The sequence below is a fragment of the Pectinophora gossypiella genome, chromosome 24 (genome assembly GCF_024362695.1).
Source record: "Pectinophora gossypiella chromosome 24, ilPecGoss1.1, whole genome shotgun sequence".
Taxonomy (NCBI): domain Eukaryota; kingdom Metazoa; phylum Arthropoda; class Insecta; order Lepidoptera; family Gelechiidae; genus Pectinophora; species Pectinophora gossypiella.
This window is the reverse complement of record NC_065427.1, coordinates 6,179,237-6,205,091: the sequence shown is the minus strand read 5'-3', so window position 1 is coordinate 6,205,091 and position 25,855 is coordinate 6,179,237. Positions and strand designations below refer to the sequence as shown.

General features: G+C 38.4%; 2 protein-coding genes across 2 annotated transcripts in view; one reads left to right on the top strand and one right to left on the bottom strand.

Moving 5' to 3' along the window:
- The first annotated feature begins 3,381 nt into the window (after window positions 1-3,381).
- The window catches only part of LOC126377830 (uncharacterized), a 361,766-nt gene continuing 339,292 nt past the window's right edge, over window positions 3,382-25,855 (top strand). Inside the window, exons 1-3 of the mRNA XM_050025772.1 lie at window positions 3,382-3,431; window positions 13,553-13,615; window positions 16,358-16,465. The gene's annotated coding sequence lies outside the window, so the exon portion shown is untranslated. The remainder of the gene's footprint in view (window positions 3,432-13,552; window positions 13,616-16,357; window positions 16,466-25,855) is intronic.
- On the bottom strand, window positions 4,261-8,044 carry LOC126377842 (uncharacterized). The gene is made up of 2 exons (XM_050025814.1): window positions 7,817-8,044; window positions 4,261-7,288 (listed from the first exon to the last, which is right to left on the bottom strand). The coding sequence occupies exon 2, from the start codon at window positions 7,276-7,278 to the stop codon at window positions 4,960-4,962; it is 2,319 nt and encodes a 772-aa protein (XP_049881771.1). The 5' UTR covers window positions 7,279-7,288; window positions 7,817-8,044; the 3' UTR covers window positions 4,261-4,959.

Sequence of the window (25,855 nt, the reverse complement as noted above, 5' to 3'; positions counted from 1 at the left end):
CTTTGGAGGGCATGTTAAGACGTTGGTCCCGGTTATTAGCCGTTAAAACACCTACTCCAACCCGCAGTGGAGCAGTGTGTTGAGCGCACCTCCGGTTGATTGAGGGGAGGCCTGTGCCCGGCAGTGGGACGTATATAGGCTGTTTATGTGTAGAGTAAGGTAGAAAGTGTTCATTATACGTAAAAGTAAATCCTAATCCTAAGACTCCAACTCAGGACCGACGCCTGCGTTCTCTCAGGCTACCACGGCTGACCCACTGAACTACAAATCCAAAAAAAAACGATTAACCTTGAAATCGTCTATCAGATAGAACCCTGCCAGAGATGGCTGATACGCCACGTTTGGCACCACACCGCTCTGATGTTATCGGAAGGCTGGTTACCGCAATGTATTGCCGTAGAACAGGGACGGGGGTAGAGAGGCGCTAATGAGTGAAACATTTACGGTCTTCAGACAGTGGAGAAATCAATATAAGAAGAAAACTAGTGTACCAGGGGACCACAGTGGCTATTCAATCAATATACGTCCCTCTGCAGGGCACATGCCCCCCAATCAACCGGAGGGGATATGAAGCATCCTCTACTGCGGATTGGTGGAGAAATTAATATTAACAATAAGCATAAAAGGAAGAAACATGTTTTCTAAAAATACTTGTATCTCAGTCTTTGATCCCGAATATGTATCTGACGTGGTACAAAGGTTACAGGGACCTTAAAAGGGTGTATCCCACTATTTCCATTACGAATTTCCATTGATAGACTACTGGAACACATCATCATCATCATCAGCCCATTAACGTCCCCACTGCTGGGGCACGGGCCTTCCCTATGGATGGATAGGGAGATCGGGCCTTAAACCACCACGCGGGCCCAGTGCGGATTGATGGTTATTAACGACTGCTAATGCAGCCGGGACCGACGGCTTAGCGTGCCTTCCGAAGTACGGAGCAGCTCGAGATGAAAACTTTTTTTGTGGTCACCCATCCTATGACCGGCCTTTGCGAAAGTTGCTTAACTCCAACAATCGCAGACCGAGCGCGTTTACCGCTGCGCCACCGAGCTCCTCACTGGAACACATTCTCCCACTATTTCCATTGCGAGCGGCAGCGGCAGAAAAATGCTGCATCACCTCTTAACTAAAATAAAAAAAAAGTAGAAACTTTTTCTCTTCTTTTTCTTTTTTTTTTCATAGAAATGCGCCGTTTCTGTGTGGCCGCGATCGCGGCGTGGTTGTGGTACTGTTCACACTTAAAGTGGAAACAGATTCTCAAAGAAAAAGCGCAGTTGTGTTAAACTGCGTTTTTTGCCGCAAAGGAAATAATGGGATATAATTTAGAAAAAACGACAGTGCCACCATTTTCTATTTCCATAGAAATAGTGGGATACACCGCCTTAAAACCACAGCCACCGACAGGTAAATCTGCTAGGTAAACTTTAGATTCGTTATGTAAGTATGAAGTCTGACTATATGCGCAGAATAAGGAATAATACTACGTCATCATCATCACCAGCCCATTAACGTCCCCACTGCTGGGGCACGGGCCTTCCCTATGGATGGATAGGGAGATCGGGCCTTAAACCATCACGCGGGCCCAGTGCGGATTGATGGTTATTAACGACTGCTAATGCAGCCGGGACCAACAGCTTAACGTGCCTTCCGAAGCACGGAGGAGTTTGGGATGAAAACTGTTTTTTTTTGTGGTCTCCCATCCTATGACCGGCCTTTGCGAAAGTCGCTTAACTTCAACAATCGTAGACCGAGCGCGTTTACCGCTGCGCCACCGAGCTCCTACTACGTATAGAACAGCAACTCCGCTCCGCACCAGCGGCTGAGCTAGGTTTACCTCACCCCCCTCGGTCTTACTTTAGTTTTCAATCGTATGTCGACGGACGTTACACACAGATGCGCGTGTACGCTAACGTCAATGTGTAGTGTCTGTGTAAATCGAGGTGTTTTGTATGAAGTGTCCGTTCTGTGACTTATTCTATGGTTTTTTCTTACCTGTCTGCCGTAGCCGGTGTGTGGCTCAGACGTCAGTAGTTTTTTTTTTGCTTTTGACGTGTTTTATTGTAGGTTTGGCCGGACAAATGGGGAGCGCTGAGGGCTCTCACCCGCTACAAAATTCAAAACCACAGGCCTTAGGGTGCCTGTGTGAAAAGATTTAATCATCCCTAGAGGGTCGATAGCGATGAACTGAATGAGGCAAACCGTCGACCACGCCGTCGGGGTTTTCATTCAAATTCCATAGCAATATCTTGTTTTGACGTTTAGGTAAAAGTAACTGATTTGACTAGTTAAATGGAAAAAAACTACCTAATTAAAAATGTTATGTCTATTCTTACAAAAGACGAACGACTTTAAAAAAACATCTTATTTATTACAATTGTTTTCCTTTGTTTATTTTTATTTAAAACGCTTTTTATAAAACTGTGTTTTACTTTAAAAACAAAAATAGGTGCCTATTTTTTAGATGAAGATATTACTAAGCTAATAACGTAATTTATTTTAAAAAAAATACAACAATATAATAGGTGTTATAACGTTACAAAAATCTTAAAATAAATATTTTTTTTATTTGACGGCGCGTAATACTAGTCATGAGTATGGAAAGGTGATTCATCGACAATTTGTAGGGAAGTTACAGCGCGCATACGGTAGATGGCGATAGGTTAGCGGGAGTGGGGTGACGGCTAGGGCTGCCAGTTACTATTGCCGAAGTATCGAAAGTTAAAAGTATCGATTGTTGATCTTCAATATCATCTATAGTATCGAATGTTCATCTAATTCAATACAATCGTTTCAAAAACAATAATATCGACTATCGACACTATGGATAGTATCAATAGTCTTCTTCTATCGTGTGAGTTGAGAGGTGAATTACCAACCTTATTAACGCTGATTTCAGGGTTTTTATTGAGCCGCCAAAGGCTCCTGACATGGCTCATGTAACTACTTATTTACATCAGTAAGTAGTAACCGGGAGCAACGGCTTAGCGTGCCTTCCGAAGCACGGATCATCTTGCTTTTTGGACTGAAACTAGGGATCACAAAGTGATTTTTGTGATTACCCCCACCGGGATTCGAACCAGGTACCTTCGGACCGTGAGCCCAACGCTCAACCACTAGACCACTGAGGTCGGTCCATCAATAGTTAATACTGTGTATCGATAGTCCTTACAATAGTCAGAAGCAGTACTATCGAATAGTATTGAGGTGTAACGTTAGTATTGATCTAAATATTCTATCGACAGCCTATCGATACTATTTTTTTTTTTTAACTATCGATAGTGGCCTATCGATTGGCAGCACTAATTCACTCAGTAGTGTTCGGAACGCGGACGGCGATGGATGTCGCCTCGTGGGTGTTATTTGTGGAGACACGTGAAATGTGATATGATGAAGAACTGGATATTTGCTTACTTGGAGTTCAGGTATGTATCAATTTTGAATAAATAAACTAACACATTATTGTACTTACCTATATACATTTGAAAGGATTTTTAACTAAAGCGGGAAATAAGGGTATTTTCCAACTAGTCAAATCAGTTACAAACTAAATGTCAAACACGAAATTACTATGGAATTTGTATGAAAAAGCAACCTGTGACGTCGTAGAAAAACGTGACAAAATGACGCACTTAATACATTTTTTCTTTAAAAAATTAAATAAGTTATATAGAAAACGTTTTTTGTTACCGTTACCAGATCTAAAGATCTGTCTTTATTTAGTAATCAGAATTTCATAATTTATATTGGACCTAGGAAACGATCCAATGGTTTAGCTCGTGAAAAGTGAAAAGTAAACAGACAGACAGGGTTAGGGTTAGGGGGACTGTATTGGAGGTAAGAGCCCTATAACTTACAAGAGTTATCTACTCTGGTCTTGTAATAAAACGATCAGGGAACTGTAAAAACTGGTAAGTAATTATTGTTCTAAGAAAAGAGAAAGAAAGCTTTGTCGCCGTCGTCATCAGCTGTTCCGACGAGATCGTCGCAGTGTCCTCGTAGCGGCGCGCAAACCCGTTGCTGTAGCATTGTAAAGGCGCGCAGGCGCGTTGCTACCCCTTATGCCGCTCGTAAGTCTGGGTGGGTTTAAAAGTCGCGACTTTCGAATTTATTTACTTGTTTTTATATTTTTTTCTTTTTTGTGTCGATGACAAATTATATAAAATATACGTAAGGTGGGTGGACCATGGAAGGCCACTCTAACGAATAAATACTTTTTATTCGTTTATTTACTGGATAAATGAAGGAAACAAGTTATTCAATAATACTTTGTTTTATTGTGCAACATATAAATCACTTTCTTTTTACCTAACTTTAATCACTATTTATTAAACTTAAGTTTTATTAAGCTCTTCCAAATGGCCTTGCAAGGAACGCGGCTCCAAATAAGGCCAATATTATACATCAGTCGTTAAACTTAAAAATAAAGTTGTAACAATAAATATATCTGCTTTTACTAAAACTACATAATAAGCTCTTTCAATTAAGCGAAACATTAAATCCTAATATATTTTTATCATCTATAAAAAACTCAACAAACATTACTTGAACACTATCGTATAACTAAGAATATATTAATGGAAGTTATTTAAAAATAGTATTAATGAGTATCATTTTGGCATTAAATAACTTGACAACGTATTTTATAATGAAATTAAAAACTTTTTTTTCCCCCAAAATGGCCTTCATATGGGTCCGTTCTTTGTAAGGCCAAAATGTTCCTAAAAAAGCCAAACTTACAATTATGACTATGACTTTTTCATATTATTATAATAAAATAATAGAATCTACTGTAATTATAAAAACTTAGCATGGCACATGGTCAGTCTTGTAGTCAGGAATGTTTAAAATCAACTAAGTACTTATACTTAAAATTATAAAATGAAAATAATTATAAAAAAAAAATGGCAACTAACATAGAAACTAAAAGGATACCTAATAATTTTGTATATTTTAATCACAATCTGGGCATATAAAGACGAGATCTTTTTTAGTGAGGCCCACACACGTCTCGTGATACCACTTTTGACATTCGGTACATTGCCTCATGTCTTCCATTTTACACTTGCCACATGCGTGGCAGTACCACTCCTTCTCTTCACCTTTACTTTTCTTCTTCTCTATTCTCGATCTTTTACTGTTTTGTTTTTGTCCTATTCTTTTCAGCCGTTTAACGGAATCATTTTTATTTTTGGTTTTCTTTCTTTGATCTTTTTTAATTGTAGACTTTCCTTTTTTCTTACTAGTCACCTGCTTCATCTTATTCTCTTTGTCTTCAGTTTTAAATAAATCTTTTACTATTCTTTGTCCCTTATAGTTAATAGCTTTTTGCCGTGGACGTGTAGACTTTATCGTAGCGTAGTTTGGAGTAGGCAAAAAAGCATGAAATGATTCTTTTTTATCCTTTATTAGGTTTATCAACGGCTCGTCATCATCCGAAGATTTGGTCTCATGACTCTTTAGTTGAGCTTTTGTTTTAATTGTGCTTTTGTTTTGTTGTAATTGTTTTTTTGGAGTGATTTCTCCTTTCTGTTCGAGATCAGAATCATCAAATGACGAAGAAGTGTATAAATCTGAAACTCGAAGTTTAGGCATGTAGTTATCTTTGATAAATGATTCATTGAGATTTAAATCAAGATCAGATTCAGAGCTAGAATAGACGATATTTTGTTGTAGGCCGGACGTGCTTGGAAGAGAATTATCGTACAGAGATGGTCGAGGGTCACGTTTCGTATCTGCGACGGTGTCAACTTGTATTGAACTTAGCAGCATGTCGCGGCACTGCTCCTTGACCGTAATATCTAATTCTAAATCTGAATCATCAGTTGAAAAACTGTAAGAAACAAGAACTGGTTTTGTTTTTGGTGTTGCAGCTAAAATTTTCGGCGATGTTGACACTTTATTCTCTTTGAAAATTGATGGAGAAATTGAAGAGACGTCAGAAACACGAGTTGACCTTTCATCTATCAGAGGCCGAGAAGACAATTCTGACACTTTCTGAAATTCAGTCATAGGCGGCGACACTTGAATGGGCTGGTCGATCTGGTGTTGTAATGCTTCCGATAAAGGTCTTTCAGTTACAATTGAAGGAGCATAAGCATCTTCGGGTATGACATCAGGATCAAGGGGATATAAACCAGTGGCTTTAAATCCATTTGCTATGTTACTTTGAGTCATGCACTTTGGCCATGTTCGGGAGAAAATTTTGCTAAATGAAGCTTTGTTCAAAGTTCTCTCTTGAGAATTGCACAGGTAGTTCAAAACTTCTTCATCCCAGTGATGTTCGAAGGACCGATTCACTGATTTATCTAGAGGTTGGAGTTCGTGCGTTGTATTTGAAGGTAAGCAGTATAGTACTATGTTATGTTTATCTGCTTCTTCCAGAGCCTCATATGATAAATGACACTTTGCGCCATCAAAGATCAGCAGACAGTTACCAGGTACTTTATGTTGTGCTAAATGTTGAATGAACTCAACGAATAAGCTACTGGTCATGCTGCCTTTGGGTGCCATGCTTACCTTGGTTCCAGGTGGCAAATTTGATGCTAATTCTGATCTGTACCTAATCCCTTTAAAAATAATCATGGGCGGTATAGCAATACCCACAGCATTTACGCACATCGCTATAGTTACGTTCTCGGCGTGTTCCGGAGCAACAAGATGTACTCTTTTATTCCCTTTTTCAGCCAAAACTACATTTTGTTTGTGGACCGTTATGCGGCACCCTTTTTCATCCATGTTATACAAGCGTTCTGGATGTGCAATAATGTCTAGCTCTTCATAGAGTTTCTTCACTTCTTCAAAATGGTGTTTCACGATGGGCTTATTCATTTTTTGAGCTCTAGCTGGATTCATTAATTGGGGTTTTCTTTTTGATATTGATGGGTTTCGAGACAAAAACATTTTGAGCCATTTGCGTCCAGCCATTCTAGTTGACATATTGAACGAGTGCTTGATTTTAAACCTCTCACAAAATAGAAAGGCTTGTTTCCTGATAAATTTAGGCGTAAGTGGTAGACCCAGTTTTGCAAAACGTATGATTCGCTGCGATAAATCTTCTTCTAATTGTTTTGTGAGTATAGTTGTCTTCCCAATAATTTTAGTTCGGTTACCGCTTAATAAATGGTTTCTCAGGGTGCGTCTTGGAATATTGAACTTTAACGCTGCAGCATTGGTATTAAGTTCATTATTTTGTACTGCTTCCATGGCACGCCTTAAACTGTCTTCATCCCATGTACTACCTCTTTTTTTTCTAGGATTTGACTCCGACATTTTTTTAAATCTGAAATATGTGCATATAATTAAATCATCTGTTTAATTACCCTCTTATTGTTATAAAATTATAACTATCTTATATAAGTATAACTTATCATGTAAATTACTTAATTTATTTAGTTTTCAGACATTACTTTTCCATAAAAGAAAATCTATACTAACAATAAAATAATTTAGTAAAATATCTATTCAATCCGAGTTGAAAAGTTAATAAACGCTTAAAAATAAAAATATTATAAATATGAAACGTTGTTTTAACTGTAACGGTATGTATTTAAAACAAAAAGTGAGTGTTCATTTGTTCATGGTTTGTAAATGTTCCTTGTAAGGCCTATAGGAACCATAGCAAGGCCAACGGTCAAATTTTTAATTGGCCTTATAAGGAACCACAGGCTTTCCTAGGAACACTACCAATATTTTAACGTAAATTGAGGCAAAACAATTTATCTTTTCTTTAGTGCCATAAACATATCCTTACACGACAATTCGCAGTAAAAAATATGAGATAATAATAGATTTTTAAATAAAAACTTACGTTTTGCTGAGCGCGCCAATAACAACCGTAACGTCGACGTCCGAAGTCTACGAAACGTGAGACCGCACTGCCACAATAGCGGCGCGATCGACTCGCCGCCGCGTTTGTGGCCTTGAGTTTGATATATCTTAGTGTGTAATAGAAGGAACACGTCTGTACATGTCTATAACTACGAATTTTTAATAATTGGCCTTCAAAGGAGCGTGGCCTTCCATGGTCCACCCACCTTATGTTTTATCAGTCCAATAAGCTTATACCTATTCTCTCTCTCTTTATTTAAGAGCTGCGCCTACCACCTACCTACCTATACCTATTAGCTTGATCAAATTGGAGATGTCCTTAGTAAAGGTTTAGTAAGATCCACTCTGAACCGGCGTGCGTGTATGAAGCGATTGATGAATGTGGAGGAAGCAAGAGAAGTGTTTCAGGATCGAAGCAAATGGAAATCCATAGTCTGCTTACCCCGGTAGGAAATAGGCGTGAGTTTATGAATGTATGTAATAAGCTTATAATTATATTAATTTTTAGTATTTATATTTGTGTGGGTATTAAGATCTTTACAAACAACAGTATAGCTAGGTGTGTATAGAACGGTAATTCTCCGCTCCCCACCAGCGGCTGAGCTCTCCCCGGTCGGTCTTACTTTATCTTCAATCGTGAGGATTGCGCGCGGATCTTTGTTTTTTTTTTATTTTTATCAATATATTTTACATGTTCGAGTTTTGAAATTTTGAAACAGATGTTCTTTCGTCTTATTCGAATATTTGAACTGATAGTCGTTGCCCGCGCCGCCGACGCGGCGCCAGTGTGGCGCCTGCGCGGCGCCTTTACCTACATTCTAGTAAATTTTTGATGGTAATTGTTTATCAAAATATGAAAATAATTTGCAACAAAATTGTAGCTAGGCTAAGTGTTTCATCACTAATTCAAGAGCCACGCTGTTGTCGGTGTAGCATTCTCCATTCTTGTGTATCAAAGACCAATTCCTTCACTTCCTTATAAGACACGACGATCGCCTTCTCTTTAATCTGTTCCATGTAAGCTCTTCTAAGCAGCGTAGCTCTTGTAAGCGCTTCTATGTAGGCTAAGTGTTTAAAGTAAAAATAATGTTAATGCAATTAATTACCTAGTCAATTCAATCGGTATTTATTTATATTGAGTGAACCTATAAAATTAGTTCAGACTGTTCGAAAATTTTGAATTATGGATATTGACGAAGTAAGGAGGAGCCTCCGTAGTCTAGTGGTTAGAGCGTTAGGCTCACGATCTGAAGGTCCGGGTTCGATTCCCTATGCGGACATTGTCGAAATCACTTTGTGAGACTGTCCTTTGTTTGTTAAGGACTTTTCAGGCTCGAATCACCTGATTCTTCCAAAAAGTAAGATGATTCCGTGCTTCGGAGGGCACGTTAAGCCGTTGGTCCCGGCTATTAGCCGTAAAAACACCTCCACCAACCCGCAGTGGAGTAGCGTGGTGGAGTATGCTCCATACACCCTCCGGTTGATTGAGGGGAGGCCTGTGCCCAGGAGTGGGACGTATATAGGCAGTTTATGTTTAAGGAGGTTACAGGGGCCAAATTAGCGTGAAACGCACGCCATACAAGTATGAGCAAATAATTCATAAGTACTTCAACTTTGGACCCCACCCGGACGCAAACTTTACGACACACGGAGCTCCGCGAGAGTATACTAGAAGGTCGTCTTGTGCATCATATAAACCTGCAGGGCAAAAAATCTAATATCGAGTAGTACGTAAGGAGATCCCTGAATCGAGCACCGGCCTAAACCAATGATTGACGAATTTGTTTCCGAATTCATGTTTGGATCGTAAACGATTATCACGTGCTCAGCGGTGAAGGGAAAAATCGTGAGGAAACCCACATTCCCGAGAAATGCATTTTCGGAGGTATGTGACCTAACCTGTATTGGGCTGGTTTTCCCTTCGCGGGTTGGAAGGTCAGACAGGCAGTCGCTTCTGTAAAAAACCGGTCCTGCCAAATCTTCAGGTTAGGTAAGCGGACCCTGTGACAAACGGGGTAATGCTAGGGAGATGATGATGACAAGTCGGAAAAATCGTCTTTACACGTGGGCTATAGTTCCCAGCTGCGGCTCTGTATACCCGGGTTACACCTTGTAATAAAATAGGTTCATTTCTATACGCTGTATAGCGTGTAGAGCTTTTAGTGCAGTTCAACAGCTGTTAAAGTACATAATGGTTTGTTACGTCACCACTGTGACGTCGCAGGTTCTAACCCAGGATCGGCCTAAACCGGCATAAGCTCACGACTTTATTCCAATTGGGGTAGCCACAGAACTAAGTACCTACACTAAATGACAGGTCACTGTTAGACTAACGTGATAGGTGATCCGTGTCGCCGTCTATAAGCACTCATTCAAAACCGGCTAAATGCTAAATGAATGCAGAGTGACGCATGTTATCTTGATGTTCAGCAACGAACCATTATTACAACCGACATAAACACATTTGGAACGGGAAGTATTTACACTATCGACGGTACGCGTTGCAAATCACTATTCTCTTTAAGGGAGCTGTTTAAACAAATAAATAGGTATACTAATTAAAGCACATAACAACGGGTTCTTACCGCGTTTAAATGGGGATATGAGACTCCCGATATTTCGACACTGAAAAAAAAAATTAAAAAAAAAAATTAAAAATTAAAAAAAAAAAATTAAAAATTAAAAAAAAATTAAAAAATTATGGATCTACCTACTTCACTCCAATCTCATCAGTCATCCCGTGATCATGGCACTTGCAACAGTGTCGAAATATCGGGAGTCTCATATCCCCATTTAAACGCGGTAAGAACCCGTTATTATGTGCTTTAATTATGATAATAACCGCGTAAACTTAAAACAATGTATAAATAAATATACTGACGGGCGCAAGTCAATATATTTATGAAAACATTGGCCCCGATTCCTGCAGATAGACGCCTCCTAATTTTACTTTAAGTTATACCTGTCATTTTCTTATCCACCGAAAAGGAAAGAAACGGATGATTGACAGCTCTTAATTTTAGTAAGAATGAGTAAATGAATGAATAGCCCGGGCGAATCAAAAAGGTATCTCGTTGGTATGCAAACCGTTTGACGTGTGCTGTCAACTTAATTCTGTCGGGTTATTGGCCAATGCAAAAGACGGTTGTTTTAGATTTGTGTTTAAAATTGACGTGTGTTCCATTAATTTTATGCTTGTCGATTACCCGTACCTTTCCTTTTCGGCGGATAAGAAAATGACAGATATAACTTAAAATAAAATTAGATGGTATTTACAGGAATACGAAAAAATGTATCTCTCCTTCCGAGAAACTGTGAAAGGCATACTTACAATAAAAATAATAAAAATCAAATTTCTATTTAAAATTCTAGATTAAGTAAATTAAATTCATCTTTTTGGGGTTATAAATACGTTTTTACAATAAAATACCTGATAATATTTTAAAAATGCCATATCGAAGCAATTCATATTCAAATTCAAAAATGTCTTAATTCAGTAGGTAACATAGTTACACTTTGAATCGTCAATTTTTACATAACGAACGTCTCATCCGCCTAAAACTACTGCAGCTTCTCACAACCTGTATAGCCGGGGAAAAGAAGCTGTAAGAAAAACCTCGGCATAGGGCTCTAAACGTTCTTTTAAAAAATAAATAAACATAAAATATTGATTTGCGTCTGTATCGCCGAAGGGGTCTTCGGCGGTATGTTATACGCGGTGGTATGTTATGTTTAGTAGTGTAGGTAAACCAAGCAAGTGGCAAATTGAAAACATAATAGGTATTAAAGTTTTAGGGCTACTTCAAATAAGTCGCAATAAAAAACAAGTATGAAAGGGTCTTTAACAGCATTTTTTCTTGATCCACTAAAAGTATAAGTTTTTTAAACACAAGCCCTGGTAATAATAAGGCAGTTTTGTGATCACGCTAGCGCGACCACCGCACGCGATACCATTGAAGAACACTGGAAATCTGGTTTGACCGCTTTGAAAGTTTGGATTTTTGAAGAGGTTTTTATTTGGAAAGAAATGGGTGTGAAGAACCTTTGTATACTTACGAGTACAAATTGAAATAAAACCTCTGTTTTATTTCTTTTTATTCATAAAAATATAATTGACCTCTCACAGCATGCGGGGTTGGTTGGAGATACGTTCACCTTTTTTTTGTACCTATTTCTTGTCGTTATTAACTACTAGCGACCGGCTTCGCTCGGGTGCAATGCTGAGGAAAAATGAAATTATTTACGACATAACCTCAAAAATAACAGTATTTCTCCACTATTTAATGGACGTTATTATATAAACCTTCCTCTCGAATCACTCTATCTATAAAAAAAACCGCATCAAAATCCGTTGCGTAGTTTTAAAGATTTAAGCGTACATAGGGATATAGGGACAGAAAAAGCGACTTTGTTTTATACTATGTAGTGATATTTATGTGTAAAGATTTTATAAATCGAATAATAGGCTAATATTTTTGTGTATATGTATCTATAAGTAGTTAACCTCCCCGCACCGACTCGCAACCCTTCTCAAAAGTTCGCATATCTCATGAGAAAATCAGTCTCAATTGCGATACATGTCGTAAGCTGGATGACGTATATCATTTACTGATGGAGTGTGTAAGGAACGTGTCGGAAAGAAGGTTGTTGCTGGGAAGGTTTATATCACAGGCGAATGTCGGAATACTCCAAAATATTCTGTGGATACCAAATTCGGACGCCGCGAGCCTTACCTATAATATCTAAATAGACCAAGAGGGGGTGAGGTCAGCGCCTGATACGAATTGGTGCGGGGCGGAGAGTGACCGTTCTATAAATAGTATTATTCTTTGTTCTGTAATAATGGTTTCAAAGTCATCAATCAATCAATCAATCAATCAATAATACTTTATTGCACAACAACATATACAAAGGACATAAACATACGAATAAAACATAAGCACAATAGGCGGCCTTATTGCTAAACAGCAATTTCTGCCAGGCAACCTTAGGGTGAAAGAAGATTATGCATTGGAGCACGGGCTGTTGTAATAAACATATAATGATACCAACATAACTAAAAACGAATAATAAATAATTTATCTTATCTAAAGAAATAATATAAAAAATGTATACTGGGTGTTAGTGACATCGTAACGAATACTGAGGGGGATGATTCAGGCCATGATTCTGAGTTAAAATCAAGTGGAATTTTCCGTCGCAAAATTCATGATTTTTTTAATTATTTTCAATTCTATAATTTTGCGATCAAAAATTCCACTTGATATTAACTCAGAATAATTAGCTAAATCAGCCCCCTCAGTATTCGTTACGATGTCACTTACACCCCGCACCAGTACATACAGGTAGCCATACAAGTAGGTATGGGTGTTAGTTACACCGTAACGAATACTGAGGGGGATGATTCAGACCATGATTCTGAGTTGATATTAAGTGGAATTTCCTGTCGGAAAATTCATGAAAATTTTTGTGTTTTCTTAAATTATTTTCCATTCTATACTTTTGCGACGGAAAATTCCACTCGATATCAACTCAGAATCATGGCCTGAATCATCCCTCAAAGTTTTCGTTACGATGTCACTAACACCCTGTATAATATATACACACATACATAAACACATACAAATAGCCTATACAATATAATACATATTAGGAGAATAAGAAAACCACTTCCAAGTCATCGTCAAATTAACGCATTGATGCTGGATTGTTTCAGAAGGTGTACATCCATTGCGAGATGCACTAAGTACGAGTTTCTGTCAGACCAACGTGTTAGGAGGTAAGCAGTACCGCCGGCTAACGTCTATATTCCCTATTGGGTTAGTCAAAGGTACGTCAGTCGCAAGATGAATTAAGACTAGCTTCAAAACGTTTTTTCAATTCTACTTCGCACCACCTAAACATCCCGCTTAGGGACGGTACTGAAAAGTATCGGCGTCCAAAGGACGTAATATACGATCCCGACGACCCGATTACTCTAGTCATAGAGGCGGCCAATCAGTTCGCGACACCAAACACTTCAGGACCCGGTCGATGGTATCCGGGTTGTAGCTGAAAATCAGCGATTTGCTCGAAAGGGCAAAAACTTGCGCTGAGCTATGACCGTTTTGCGCTGCTGCAGCACACATACATACCTGGCGTGTGTTAAACATTTTGTATGTGGTGTGTATTGTTGTTGATTTGTATTGTATGCATGTGTGTCTGTAGACCAAATAAATCATTTATCTATCTATCTATCATGGCGGTTGACTATTTCCTTCAATCAGTAAATCGCTATCGACCCTCCAGGGTCGATTAATTCTTCAAATATGCTTCCTCTCAGACGACGCCCTGAGCCGAGGTTCGCGCCCAACTGGGCACCCTCAGGCCTGTTGTCTTAAACGTACTGGGTGAGAGCCTTCAGCGCTCCCCATTTGTCCGGCCAAGTAGTTAATGCCATCTGCGGCAATACAATAAGTCACGTCAAAAAAAAAAAATTAAGTACCTACGCTTCACAGAGTTTCCTGTTAGACCAACGTGATAGGTGAGCCGTATCGCCGTCTATAATGATGGTTTCAAGGGTAAACAAAAATAACTTACCTAACTACCACGTCATGCATCAAGCTTATAAGTAAATTTTATTGTAATATTATTATACTTCCCCGACAGTCCCCCCTGTGCGTGTTGCGCGCACATTTTGACCGTCACGTGACCTCTGCGAACATTACAACATTATGGTCACCGTGACGTCAGAGTTAGCTTTACGTTTGGATAATATTAGAATTCTTTCTGTTGATTTAATAGAGGAGCTCGGTGGCGCAGCGGTAAACGGTCTGCGATTGTTGAAGTTAAGCAACTTTCGCAAAGGCCATAGGATGGGTGACCACACAAAAAAAAGTTTTCATCTCGAGCTCCTCCGTGCTTCGGAAGGCACGTTAAGCCGTTGGTCCCGGCTGCATTAGCAGTCGTTAATAACCATCAATCCGCATTGGGCCCGCGTGGTGGTTTAAGGCCCGATCTCCCTATCCATCCATAGGGAAGACCCGTGCCCCAGCAGTGGGGACGTTAATGGGCTGATGATGATGATGAATAGGGGATTTGTTGAAACTATGTATATTAGGTTTCAATATAGTTTCAACAAGTCAATCAAGTATTAAAAAGAGCCGTGGTGGCCCAGTTGGTAGAACTCTTGCTTCTCACTTTGAGGTCGCCGTCTCGGTTTCTCACATGATTGTCGAATTTGTTTTCGTGAGACCAACAGCTTAACGTGCCTTCCGAAACGCGGAATCATCTTACTTTTTCAGACAATCAGGTGATTCACCCTGCAATGTCCAAACAAAGGACAGTCTCTTAAAGTGTGTTCGATATTGGCCCCATCGGGAATCGAACCTAGCCCGTCAGATTATGAGTCCAACGTTTTATTCATCACATCACTAATTTAAGAGCCACTTTTTCCATTCCAGTCTATCAAAGGCCAATTCCTTGACTTCCCTATAAGACACGACGTTAACCTTTTCTTTAATCTGTTCCATGTAAGCTCTTCTTGGTCTTCCCCTTCCTCTCTTTCCTTCAAGCTTTCCTTCTATGATGTTTTTAATAAATTCGTCGTGTCTTATTAGGTGTCTAATTTTGCCTCTTCTCTCCTCAATAATTGTCAGTATTTGTCTCTTTTCCCTTCCTCTTACTAGCACTTCCTCCTCCAACACCACATTCACATCACTAATTTAACGCCACGCTCTTGTCGGTGTAGCATTCCTCTTCATGATACTTTTTAGGGAACAAATAGGGCAGTGGTTGGTAACGTTTTGTTATAAAATGCATAATGTAGCCGCTCTATTCGCTAGGACCGAAGCGGTCACGTTACATCGGTCGATCGAAGTTTCTATATTAGTTCAGCGGACCGTCTGGCCTAAGTCACAAATATAGCCAGCACACAGACCAATTACTAGTTAATGAACCTCGAAGGCTGGACTCCATTTTAGAATATTTTATGACAAATTTTCCTTTTCGAACAGCCTCCTTGGTCTGCTGGTTAGAGCGTTGGGCTTACGGTACATTACAAAAGCTCATAAACTCGCCTATTTTCCACCGGGGTAAGCAGAAACTATGAAATACCAAAAAAATATTATTAGAAATTGCTATTTAGCTATAATCCCGCCGATTGTCACGTACATAACATAAACAGCCTACATACGTCCCACTGCTGGGCACAGGCCTCCCCTCAATCAACCGGAGGGGGTATGGAGCATACACCACCAGTCCAGGGTCCAGCGGGCGGGCGAGGCCAGCGGGCTTTGTGAGGAGCTCGGTGGCGCAGCGGTAAACGCGCTCGGTCTGCGATTGTTGAAGTTAAGCAACTTTCGCAAAGGCCGGTCATAGGATGGGTGACCCAAAAAAAAAGTTTTCATCTCGAGCTCCTCCGTGGTTCGGAAGGCATGTTAAGCCGTTGGTCCTGGCTGTATTACCAGTCGTTAATAACCATCAATCCACATCGTACTCATCAGTATAAGGGTAAAGATTTAACAAGGTCGGTCTTTTACAGAAGCTGCCTGCTGCCTGTGACGGGTACCAGACCAGACTAAGACGAAGAACACCAGACGGAAGACCAGACCGTCTTCCCGTCCGCGAAGGGAAAGCTAACACAAAACAGGTAAGGTCTCTTTTGTCATAACAATTTATGATTCATAAATGAAAAATGTTTCCCATCGCGCAAATTTTATTTCAGGACGTCCACCATAACCTTATCATTTCTAACGTCGTTTATGTTTTATTGTTATTTAGTGTTTTTTTTTGTATTGTAAAGACGATCTGTGCTTCGGAGAGCATGTTAAGCAGTCGATCCCGGATACTAGTTCAACTTAGTTACCTAGATAATGTTATGTCAGGGGCCTTTGGAAGCTTAATAGTAACCCTGACACCTGAGTTCGGTGATCCAACCCATACGAGAGTAGATGATTATTGTCTACTACCTTTGACAGGGGTCCAGTTTTTATTATATTCTATTTTTTTTTTGAATAACATTCGAACTTCGATTCGAACATTCACAGTTCGATATTTAAAAAATATCCAGAATAATTTTATATTATAATATTTTTAAATTCCCGGCTACTAATTATTTAAAAAAAATATCTATTATATTTTTTACATATTTTGAAATATATTTTTTAATTATCGAACTTTCTCAGTTCGATATTTAAAAAGTTTTCAGTCAATATTTAAAAAATAGAATGTAATATCAACTGAATACCACGCCGAAGTAACAGACTATCATCTTCTCTCATAATTATAGTTGGATGACCGACCTCATTCATACGGGTTATTTATATTTGTTTTTCATTTATAAATCCAACTTTGTCAGTTCGATATTATTTAAAAGAAAAACATAATTTATAAATCGATTATACGCTACTAATTAACGCTTACACATAAAGTCCCGATTAGACGTGAATAACGTTACTTCTGTAGCTTACGTTGAATTAACATGAAAATGGTGCTAATTCCTGTAAACACCATCTAATTTTATTTTAAGTTATATCTGTCACTTTCTTATCCGCCGAAAAGGAAAGGGACGGGTAATCGACAAGCATAAAATTTATGGAACACACGTCAATTTTAAGCACAAATCTAAAACAACCGTCTAAAAATTCGCCCGGGTTATTCATTTATTTACTCATTCTTCCTAAAATTAAGAGCTGTCAATCATCCGTCCCTTTCCTTTTCGGCGGATAAGAAAATGACAGGTATAACCTAAAATAAAATTAGGCGGTGTCTGCAGGAATCGGGGCCATTATGTTTAGTGCTTTGTTATGTGACGCTCAACAGCTAAATTGTAACTACATGTTTAAGGGACGTGGTAACCTAGCGACTAGAGTTGGCAACCAATTATTTTTGTTGAGCAATGACCGGTGATTTTTTTATACATTACATCTAAATATATAAAAGGAGAAACTGACTGACTGACATATCAACGTACAGCCTAAACGGCTAAACGTAGGCACTTGTTTGGAAGGGACGTAGCTTAGGTACCGTAGAGGTGCACTAAGAAAGGAACTCCCGAAATTCCTACGGGAACGGGAATTAGCGGGAAAATCCTTTTGTATGAAAAATCTAAACCGCGTAAGATAGATACACGCCACGCGGACGAAGTCGCGGGCAAAAACTAGTATTACATACATGTGGGATAATGAAATAACTCGGATATTTTTAAAATGTCTTTACTCCTTTTTATTCACACACACCTTAAATTAAAACCATAAAACTTTTTTTTTGTTTTGGTTTTCCCCGAAGGGTAAGGCAAAGGGAACTATGCCCATACAGCCATGTCTTACGTATTTTTTTTCTTGATGATTAATAAAATTATGAAAGGTGATGAATGATGATGATGAAACCTAAGCCCCCAGCCTCGGAGTAGACTCCTACTCCGAACCCCAAACGAATTAACTCAAAAGTCCGCATAAACTTTCGAGTTATGAAGTGGCTTCTTGGCACGAAGCGAAAATAGGTAGATACACTTTGTTTATTGAATACTCCGATATAATAATACTTGCGAATGTCTTCCGACTAATTTAATGCGATCATTAACCACAAAACACCACTTCGCATTAATTATTTAGATTATTCAATGAAGAAAGCAACTGTCCCGTTCCCGTTTCCTGCCAAAAAGCCAAAACCATAAAACATCTCACCCGTCCGACATCGCACCGCATTTTTTTTTTTTTGACGTGATTGTAGATTTGCCGCAGATGGCATTAACTACTTGGCCGGACAAATGGGGAGCGCTGAAGGCTCTCACCCAGTACAACGTTTAAGACAACAGGCCTGAGGGTGCCCAGTTGGGCGCGAACCTCGGCTCAGGGCGTCGTCTGAGAGGAAAAATATTTGAAAGAATTAATCGACCCTAGTGGGTCGCGACATCGCACCAAAAACTATCCTTTCTTCCTTTTAAAACTGCCTTACGTCCCATTCATTAACCATCCTCTTTTCATACCATAAACAATCAAATTCCCATTCATTATCCTTACATAGCATTCTCACTTACATAAACTCACGCCTATTTCCCACCGAGGTCTTCTTCTATCATGTGGATTGTGAGGTGGATTACCAACCCCATTAACCCTGGTGTCAGGGTTATTATTAAGCCGCCAAAGGCCCCTGACATGGCTCATGTAACTACCTTACTTTCATCAGTAAGTAGTAACCGAAAGCAACAGCTTCCGAAGCACGGATCATCTTACTTTTTGGACTCAAACTAGGGATCACAAAGTGATTTATGTGATATGTTCCCACCGGGATTCGAACCTAGGACCTTCGGACCGTGAGCCCAACGCTCAACCACTGGAATACGTACTTACATCAGTAAGTAATAACCGGGACCAACGGATCCCACCGAGGTAAGCAGCAGCAGAATTCCATTTGCGTGGATCCTGACACACTTCCCTTGCTTCCTCCACATTTATCAATCGTTTCGTACACGCACGCCAGTTCAGAGTAGATCGTACCGATATAACCGGCCGATTCAAACTCCGGTACCCAACAGTGTTCACTAACACAGTTGGTTTGATTATTATAGACGGCGATACGGCTCACCACCTATCACCAAGCTCGGTGAGACGTAGATAGTTAGTTGATTTTGCGATGGAAGTACCTCTGACTACCCCTATAGGGATATAGTCGGGAGTTTGTTATATAATATAATACATAAATCCTTATTCAAATATAATCCTTTCAGACGAAACCGTGAGCCGAGGTTAGAACTTTTTGTAACGGGTGAGAGTCCTTAGCGATCCCCATTTGTCAGGTCAAGTAGTTAATGCCAAAAAAAATTCAAAAATATTTATTTTTCAAAATTGGCTTACAAAGTTAGCGCTTTTTGAACGTCAAAAAATTAAATTAGATATTATGTAACTAGCTGTAAAACTACTACCACATCGGAATGTGTAACGCTGAGGGAAAGACGTGGCCAGAAAACCTGCCATCTGTGCCACAAAAAAAAACATAACCCCGTAATCCTTATCGGTGTGGGCTGATTACCCATATTATAATCACAAGATACTTTGAATCATACATAATATACGGGTGTTAATTATTCATTATTCAGACCACGATTCTGAGTTGATATCTCGTGGAATTTCCATGATTTTTGTATTTCGTTTTTAGTTATTTTCAATACTCTTTTGCGATGGAAAGTTTCACTTGATATCAACTCAGAATAATGAGCTGAATCATCCCCCTCAGTATTCGTTACGATGTCACTTACACCCCGTAAATGTACGTACAGGGAGCCTTAAGTACGTATGGGTGTTAGTGACATTGTAACGAATACTGATGGGTTGATTCAGACCATGATTCTGAGTTGATAACAAGTGGAATTTCCTAACGGAAAATTCATGTTAATTTTTGTATTTTTTATTATTATTTTCAGTTCCATACTTTTTCAACGGAAAATTCCGCTTGATATTGACTCAGAATCATGGTCTGAATCATCCATCAAAGTTTTCATTACGATATTACTTATACCCTGGATCATAGTTCAGTAATAGATTGTGATTTTTTAAAAAGACGCTTACATGGTTTTCGTATCACTTCAAAGAGACGAAAAATGTAATATCAGAAGAGTCAAAATTCATCACACAGTTTCCCTTTGATCACTTTAACTGCCCATAATATCTCTTTCAACCAATTTTGAACGAGAAAATGCATCCTCTCGACACAAAATGCACTTCTTATGACACTCATTTGACAAAATCTACGTCGACATTAATATCAGTACATGGTGTTAAATTTCGATTTTTCTTTCACTCCATACCCTATCAAAAACCACCCTTCAAAATTATGTATTAAAGCTCAAAACTGCATAGCAGTGTCACCTAGCTTTGTGCCAGCTAATATGAACTGTAGTACACAAACAATACAGGCTTGACACTCGAAAATGCCCCTTACAATTAAGCGCATAAGAGCTATTATTACGCTACGCTACATAACAATTATATCCTAATCGAATTCGGACATTTGTGTACGTGGCCTACGCACACATAGTTATTTTACTCACCTCTGCACATATAACAAGTTAAAATTGACCTTAAAGCAGTACAGTTGAGCTGAGAATGGAATGGTGCGAATTTGAATAGTACTATTGACTTGTGCGAATGTCTGTGTACATTCGCTTTTCGATTGTAAAGGTGGAAAGCCGGAAAATCTTTACGGGAACAACCTAAAGTCTTCTACATTTGGTTAAGAATAAGGTAGGGAATTCAATGCGGGTTGGAAAGGAGTTATGTCGTTTTGTGCTCTGGCCTAGTAGCTACGTCTGAGGGGATGAAAGGGGGTCGACGGGGGTGAGGGGTTGTCGGGCCAGCTAAAGCCTTTCCAGGTTCTACTACGTTAGTAGCAACGCGGCCGCCGTTCCTTTCGCACGGATGGCGCGAAGACCACCGCGCGAACGCTTTTCGAATTTTTTAAACCGTAACCCATATTTTCACTCTAAATTTGTCACTTTTTACCTCTATAACCAGCCAGTGTGTGTTGTGGTCTGTGATACTAGCCCTTTTGGATTGTGTAGCCGTCTGAATCGAACGGCTTACCGGGTAAATATATGACCTACTTGTTATAGGTGATTACCTACTAATACTTGTAGGTTCCGAACTCCATAACCTCTGATGAACCAAAGAGTTTATCTTTCGAGTTTGTGCACTAGTTTTTTTCTCTTCCAGTATTTTAAAGGGTGAGATTAGGCTGAATGAGAGGGCGCTTGAATTTTAAAAATAGACATTTAGAAGCGCGGGAACTCAACACATACGCTTCTATTAATATTTCAAGGGAGAATTTAAAATGGAAATTGCTGTCTAATCCCTCGCTCTTAAATGAAGTTGAGGAAAATTGTGCATTAAAATATTTAAAGGGAATCCTCCATCTCCTTTTTTTTTGTCTATATCTGTCTATTTTTGACTTGGAATGCGTTCATTTAAACCTGTGCCCTTCTAAAGCTGATTGTTATTTTAATTTATATGATTATTCTTTTGACAAATAAAGTATTTTTGTACCTATTAGATGTCTAACTGTTATGTTTACAATATCATATTATATAAGTACCTATATATTCCCGCCATTTTCTTTTTTAGTTGACTTTTTAAATTTGTTTAATTTATCATTTGTTTAATCAATAATTTCGAATTTCAATAGGGTATTTGACTGGGTCAAAGATAAATTATAAAATGCTAATCTAGAAATAGAAGCCAGTCTAAGGTGATCAAAAATCAATCTCATTTTACTTCTCGATTTAATTTCGAATTTGAATAACGAATTAAGTAACAACGAGTATGACGTTTGACCGCTTTTAATGATGACGTCACAGGACAGTATTTCCATACAAACTCCAATGAAAATTTCCGTTTTGACGTTTCGTAAAAAGTACCTATCTCATTTGTGATTATTAAGTAGATATTATCACAATTATTTTTATGGATATCACGTGGTTTCCAAGATTTGTAAACTCGCCTCTTATTAGCTAGGTATATGAGACAAAACATTTGCTTCTTCTGGGATATAGGCGCGCTGTTCTTACGTTAATATTGTACATCTAAATATTTATTTATTCATACGCACATTGGTCCCGACTCCTACAAACACATCCTAATTTTATTTTAAGTTCTCTCTCTTTAAGAGCTGCGCTCTTGTCGGTGGAGTAATCGCCATTCCTCTCTTCTTCCCGCCAAATCCTTCACCTTCTGATACGACACGACCTGCACCTTCTCTTTTATTTGTTTCATAAATGTTCTCCTAAGTCTACCCCTTCCTCTCTTCCCTTCAATTATTCCTTCTCTGATGTTTGTTATAAATGAATCGTGTCGTATCAGGTGGCCAATCATATACCCTCTCAAAAATAAAAAGTGACAGTAGACATATTACGTACACATCCTTTGAAACATCTGTCACAAGTCCACATCATCTTCCTAGCGTTATCCTGTTTCTTACAGGGTTCGCTTACCTAACCTAAAGATGGCAGGTCCAGTTTTTTACAGTAGCGATTGCCTATCTGACCTTCCAACCAGCCCAATACAGATTAGGTCACATACCTCCGAAAATGCATTTCTCGGGAATGTCGGTTTCCTAACGACCTTTCACGGCTGAGCACGTGATAATCATTTTTGATACAAACGTGAATGCGAAACCAAATTCGACAATCCTCTTCTATTTCCTCACGATATTTTCCTTCACCGAAAGCAAAAGTCCACAGTATCTAATAAAAATATGGCGCCATCAATCAATCATTCAATCAATAATACTTTATTGCACAACAACATATACAAAGGACATAAACATACGAATAAAACATAAGCACAATAGGCGGCCTTATTGCTCAACAGCAATTTCTGCCAGGCAACCTTAGGGTGAAAGAAGATTATTCATTGGAGCACGGGCTGGTGCAATAAACATATAATGATACCAACATAACAAAAAAAGAATAATAAATAATATATACTTATCTAAAGAAATAATATAAAACATACACACATGCCATGTTAGACTTCATCAACAATATATCACGTTGTCGTATTTTGACCACCATTAATGTTATCACCAATCGACAAAACGACATAATATCGTCAAAATCGATAAAATGACCGTGAATTTTTTTTATTATTATTATTTTTGCTTGTTAGCCCTGCGAAAGCTCTATAAAATAAATGTAGATAAAATAACATATTAAATATTCGATAATATAATCTGTTATCTTTTTCTCTTATTTACCAAGATAACATTTAAGTAAACTTTAAATTAATTAATTATAAACTGACCTTTCCTTATACTTACTTTTATTATTATTATAACATTCTAGCTTCGAACTTTATGTAAATGTCATGGAAGCATTTAATACAATTCTATTTTTAAATAACAATAAAGACCAAGGGATCTGATTTGTTAATAGGGTATTTGATTGGGTCAAAGGTAAATCTTCTTCTTCTATCGTGTGGATTGCGAGGTGGATTACCAACCCCATCAACTCTGGTGTCAGGGTTATTACTGAGCCGCCATAGGCCCCTGACATGACTCATGTAACGACTACGTACATACATCAGTACGTAATAACCGGGACCAACAGCTTCACGTGCCTTCCGAAGCACGGATCATCTTAGTTTTTGGACAATCAGGTGATCAGCCTGTAATGTCCTAACCAAACTAGGGATCTCAAAGTGATTTTTGCGATTTGTCCCCACCGGGATTCGAACCCGGGACCTCCGATTCGTGAGCATAACGCTCAACCACTGGACCACGGAGACTGCGAAAGGTAAATTATAAAATTGTATCTAGAATTAGAAGCCAGTCTAAAACGAAAAAAATTCAATCTCATTTTTTTTTCGACTTATTTTCGAGTTTTATTTATGAATTAAGTAACAGTGAGTACGGCGTTTGACCGCTTATATTGATGACGTCACAGGACAGTATTTTCAATACAATACAATAAAAAAACTCTTTATTGCAATTAAATCACACACTGAAAACTTTTGTTTTGATGTTTTTAACACGTTCAAGGACAGAACGTCTAATGACGTTCCGATTCCAAGGTGTCATATTACCAATTATGAACCATCAATGGCCCATGATCTCTGTCCGTGAAAGGGTTAAAGTTGTATCTCATTAGACTAGGTTGTCAAGTAGCCTATATAGGTACTTATGAAGTAGAAACCTTTATTAGGAAGGGTGACGTAACACAGCTTCACGCCTGTATCCTCGAAGGGGTAGGCGTGTATATTATACACCAACTCTTCGGCAGCTGTTTAAGGCGAGTCTATTGCCATTAACCGGGCATAAATCCTAAAAACCACGTGATATCAATTATCTACGAGCCAAACATGAATTCAAACTCATAAAGGTTGGGTTATAGCCCGATTCGAACCGAGGACACTACGATGTATGTAATGACGTTCTCCGAACAGGTCTCTCACTCACTTCTCATTTTAGATGTATCAGGATCCTCGAGTATAAAACTATGGATAAATCATATATTTGCAAAAAATATTATAAATTCAAATTCAAAAATATCTTTATTCAGTAGGTAACATAGTTACACTTTGAATCGTCAATTTTTACATAACGAACGTCTTATCCGCCTAAAACTACTGCAGCTTCTCACAAACTGTATAGCCGGGGAAAAGAAGCTGCAAGAAAAACCTCGGCACAGTTCCCTAGACGTTCTTTAAAAAAATAAAAATAAACATAAAATATTGGTATACAATTGAGTAATTTAGCTGCCTAATATCAGTTCTCAGACAGTTAATCCTATGCATTCATATCTTCTAAATAATCACTAACTTAATATACATCAGAACACGACTATTTTCCAGTAGGAATGTCAGAGGCCAAACCAATTCTATTTAGTTACTGTAGTAAGTAAATTTCAAGCACCACTCTCGCTTCCTTCACCTTTATCAAAATCTGTATTTGTTATGAATAACATAAAAAGAACATAACATGTTATATACATTTGTTGTCAATAACATTTTTATGTTATTTTATCACGATAACATGATAGAATACATGCCGTTGCGAAGCGTAGCAATTTGTTGAACAATTTATAAAATCTCGTAGCTCGTAGCGAACATCGTATCGGTGCGTAGTATTTTGCTACGAGAATATGTATTATGTTATTTCAAGTACTTTTATTATCTTATTAACATAACATAACATAACAAATACTTTATTGCACAAACAGGAAAAAACAAAATACAAAACAAAAGAGAAATAGAATTAGTACAATAGGCGGCCTTATTGCTAAGTAGCAATCTCTTCCAGGCAACCTTTAAGTATAGGAGATATTGAATATTAATTAATATAGCGGGATAGTGCAGCATGGGAATACTTGTGCATATAAAAATAAATACACTTTCGACTACATAAACTAGGTACATAATAATAATACACATAAATAAAAAATACTACTTAAACTACTACATATACTATGGAAGAAAAGGAGTAGATAGATTATGAAGATGAAGAGGAAATAGAGGTAAGGAAATGCGCCTTGACTTGCCGTTTAAAGGAC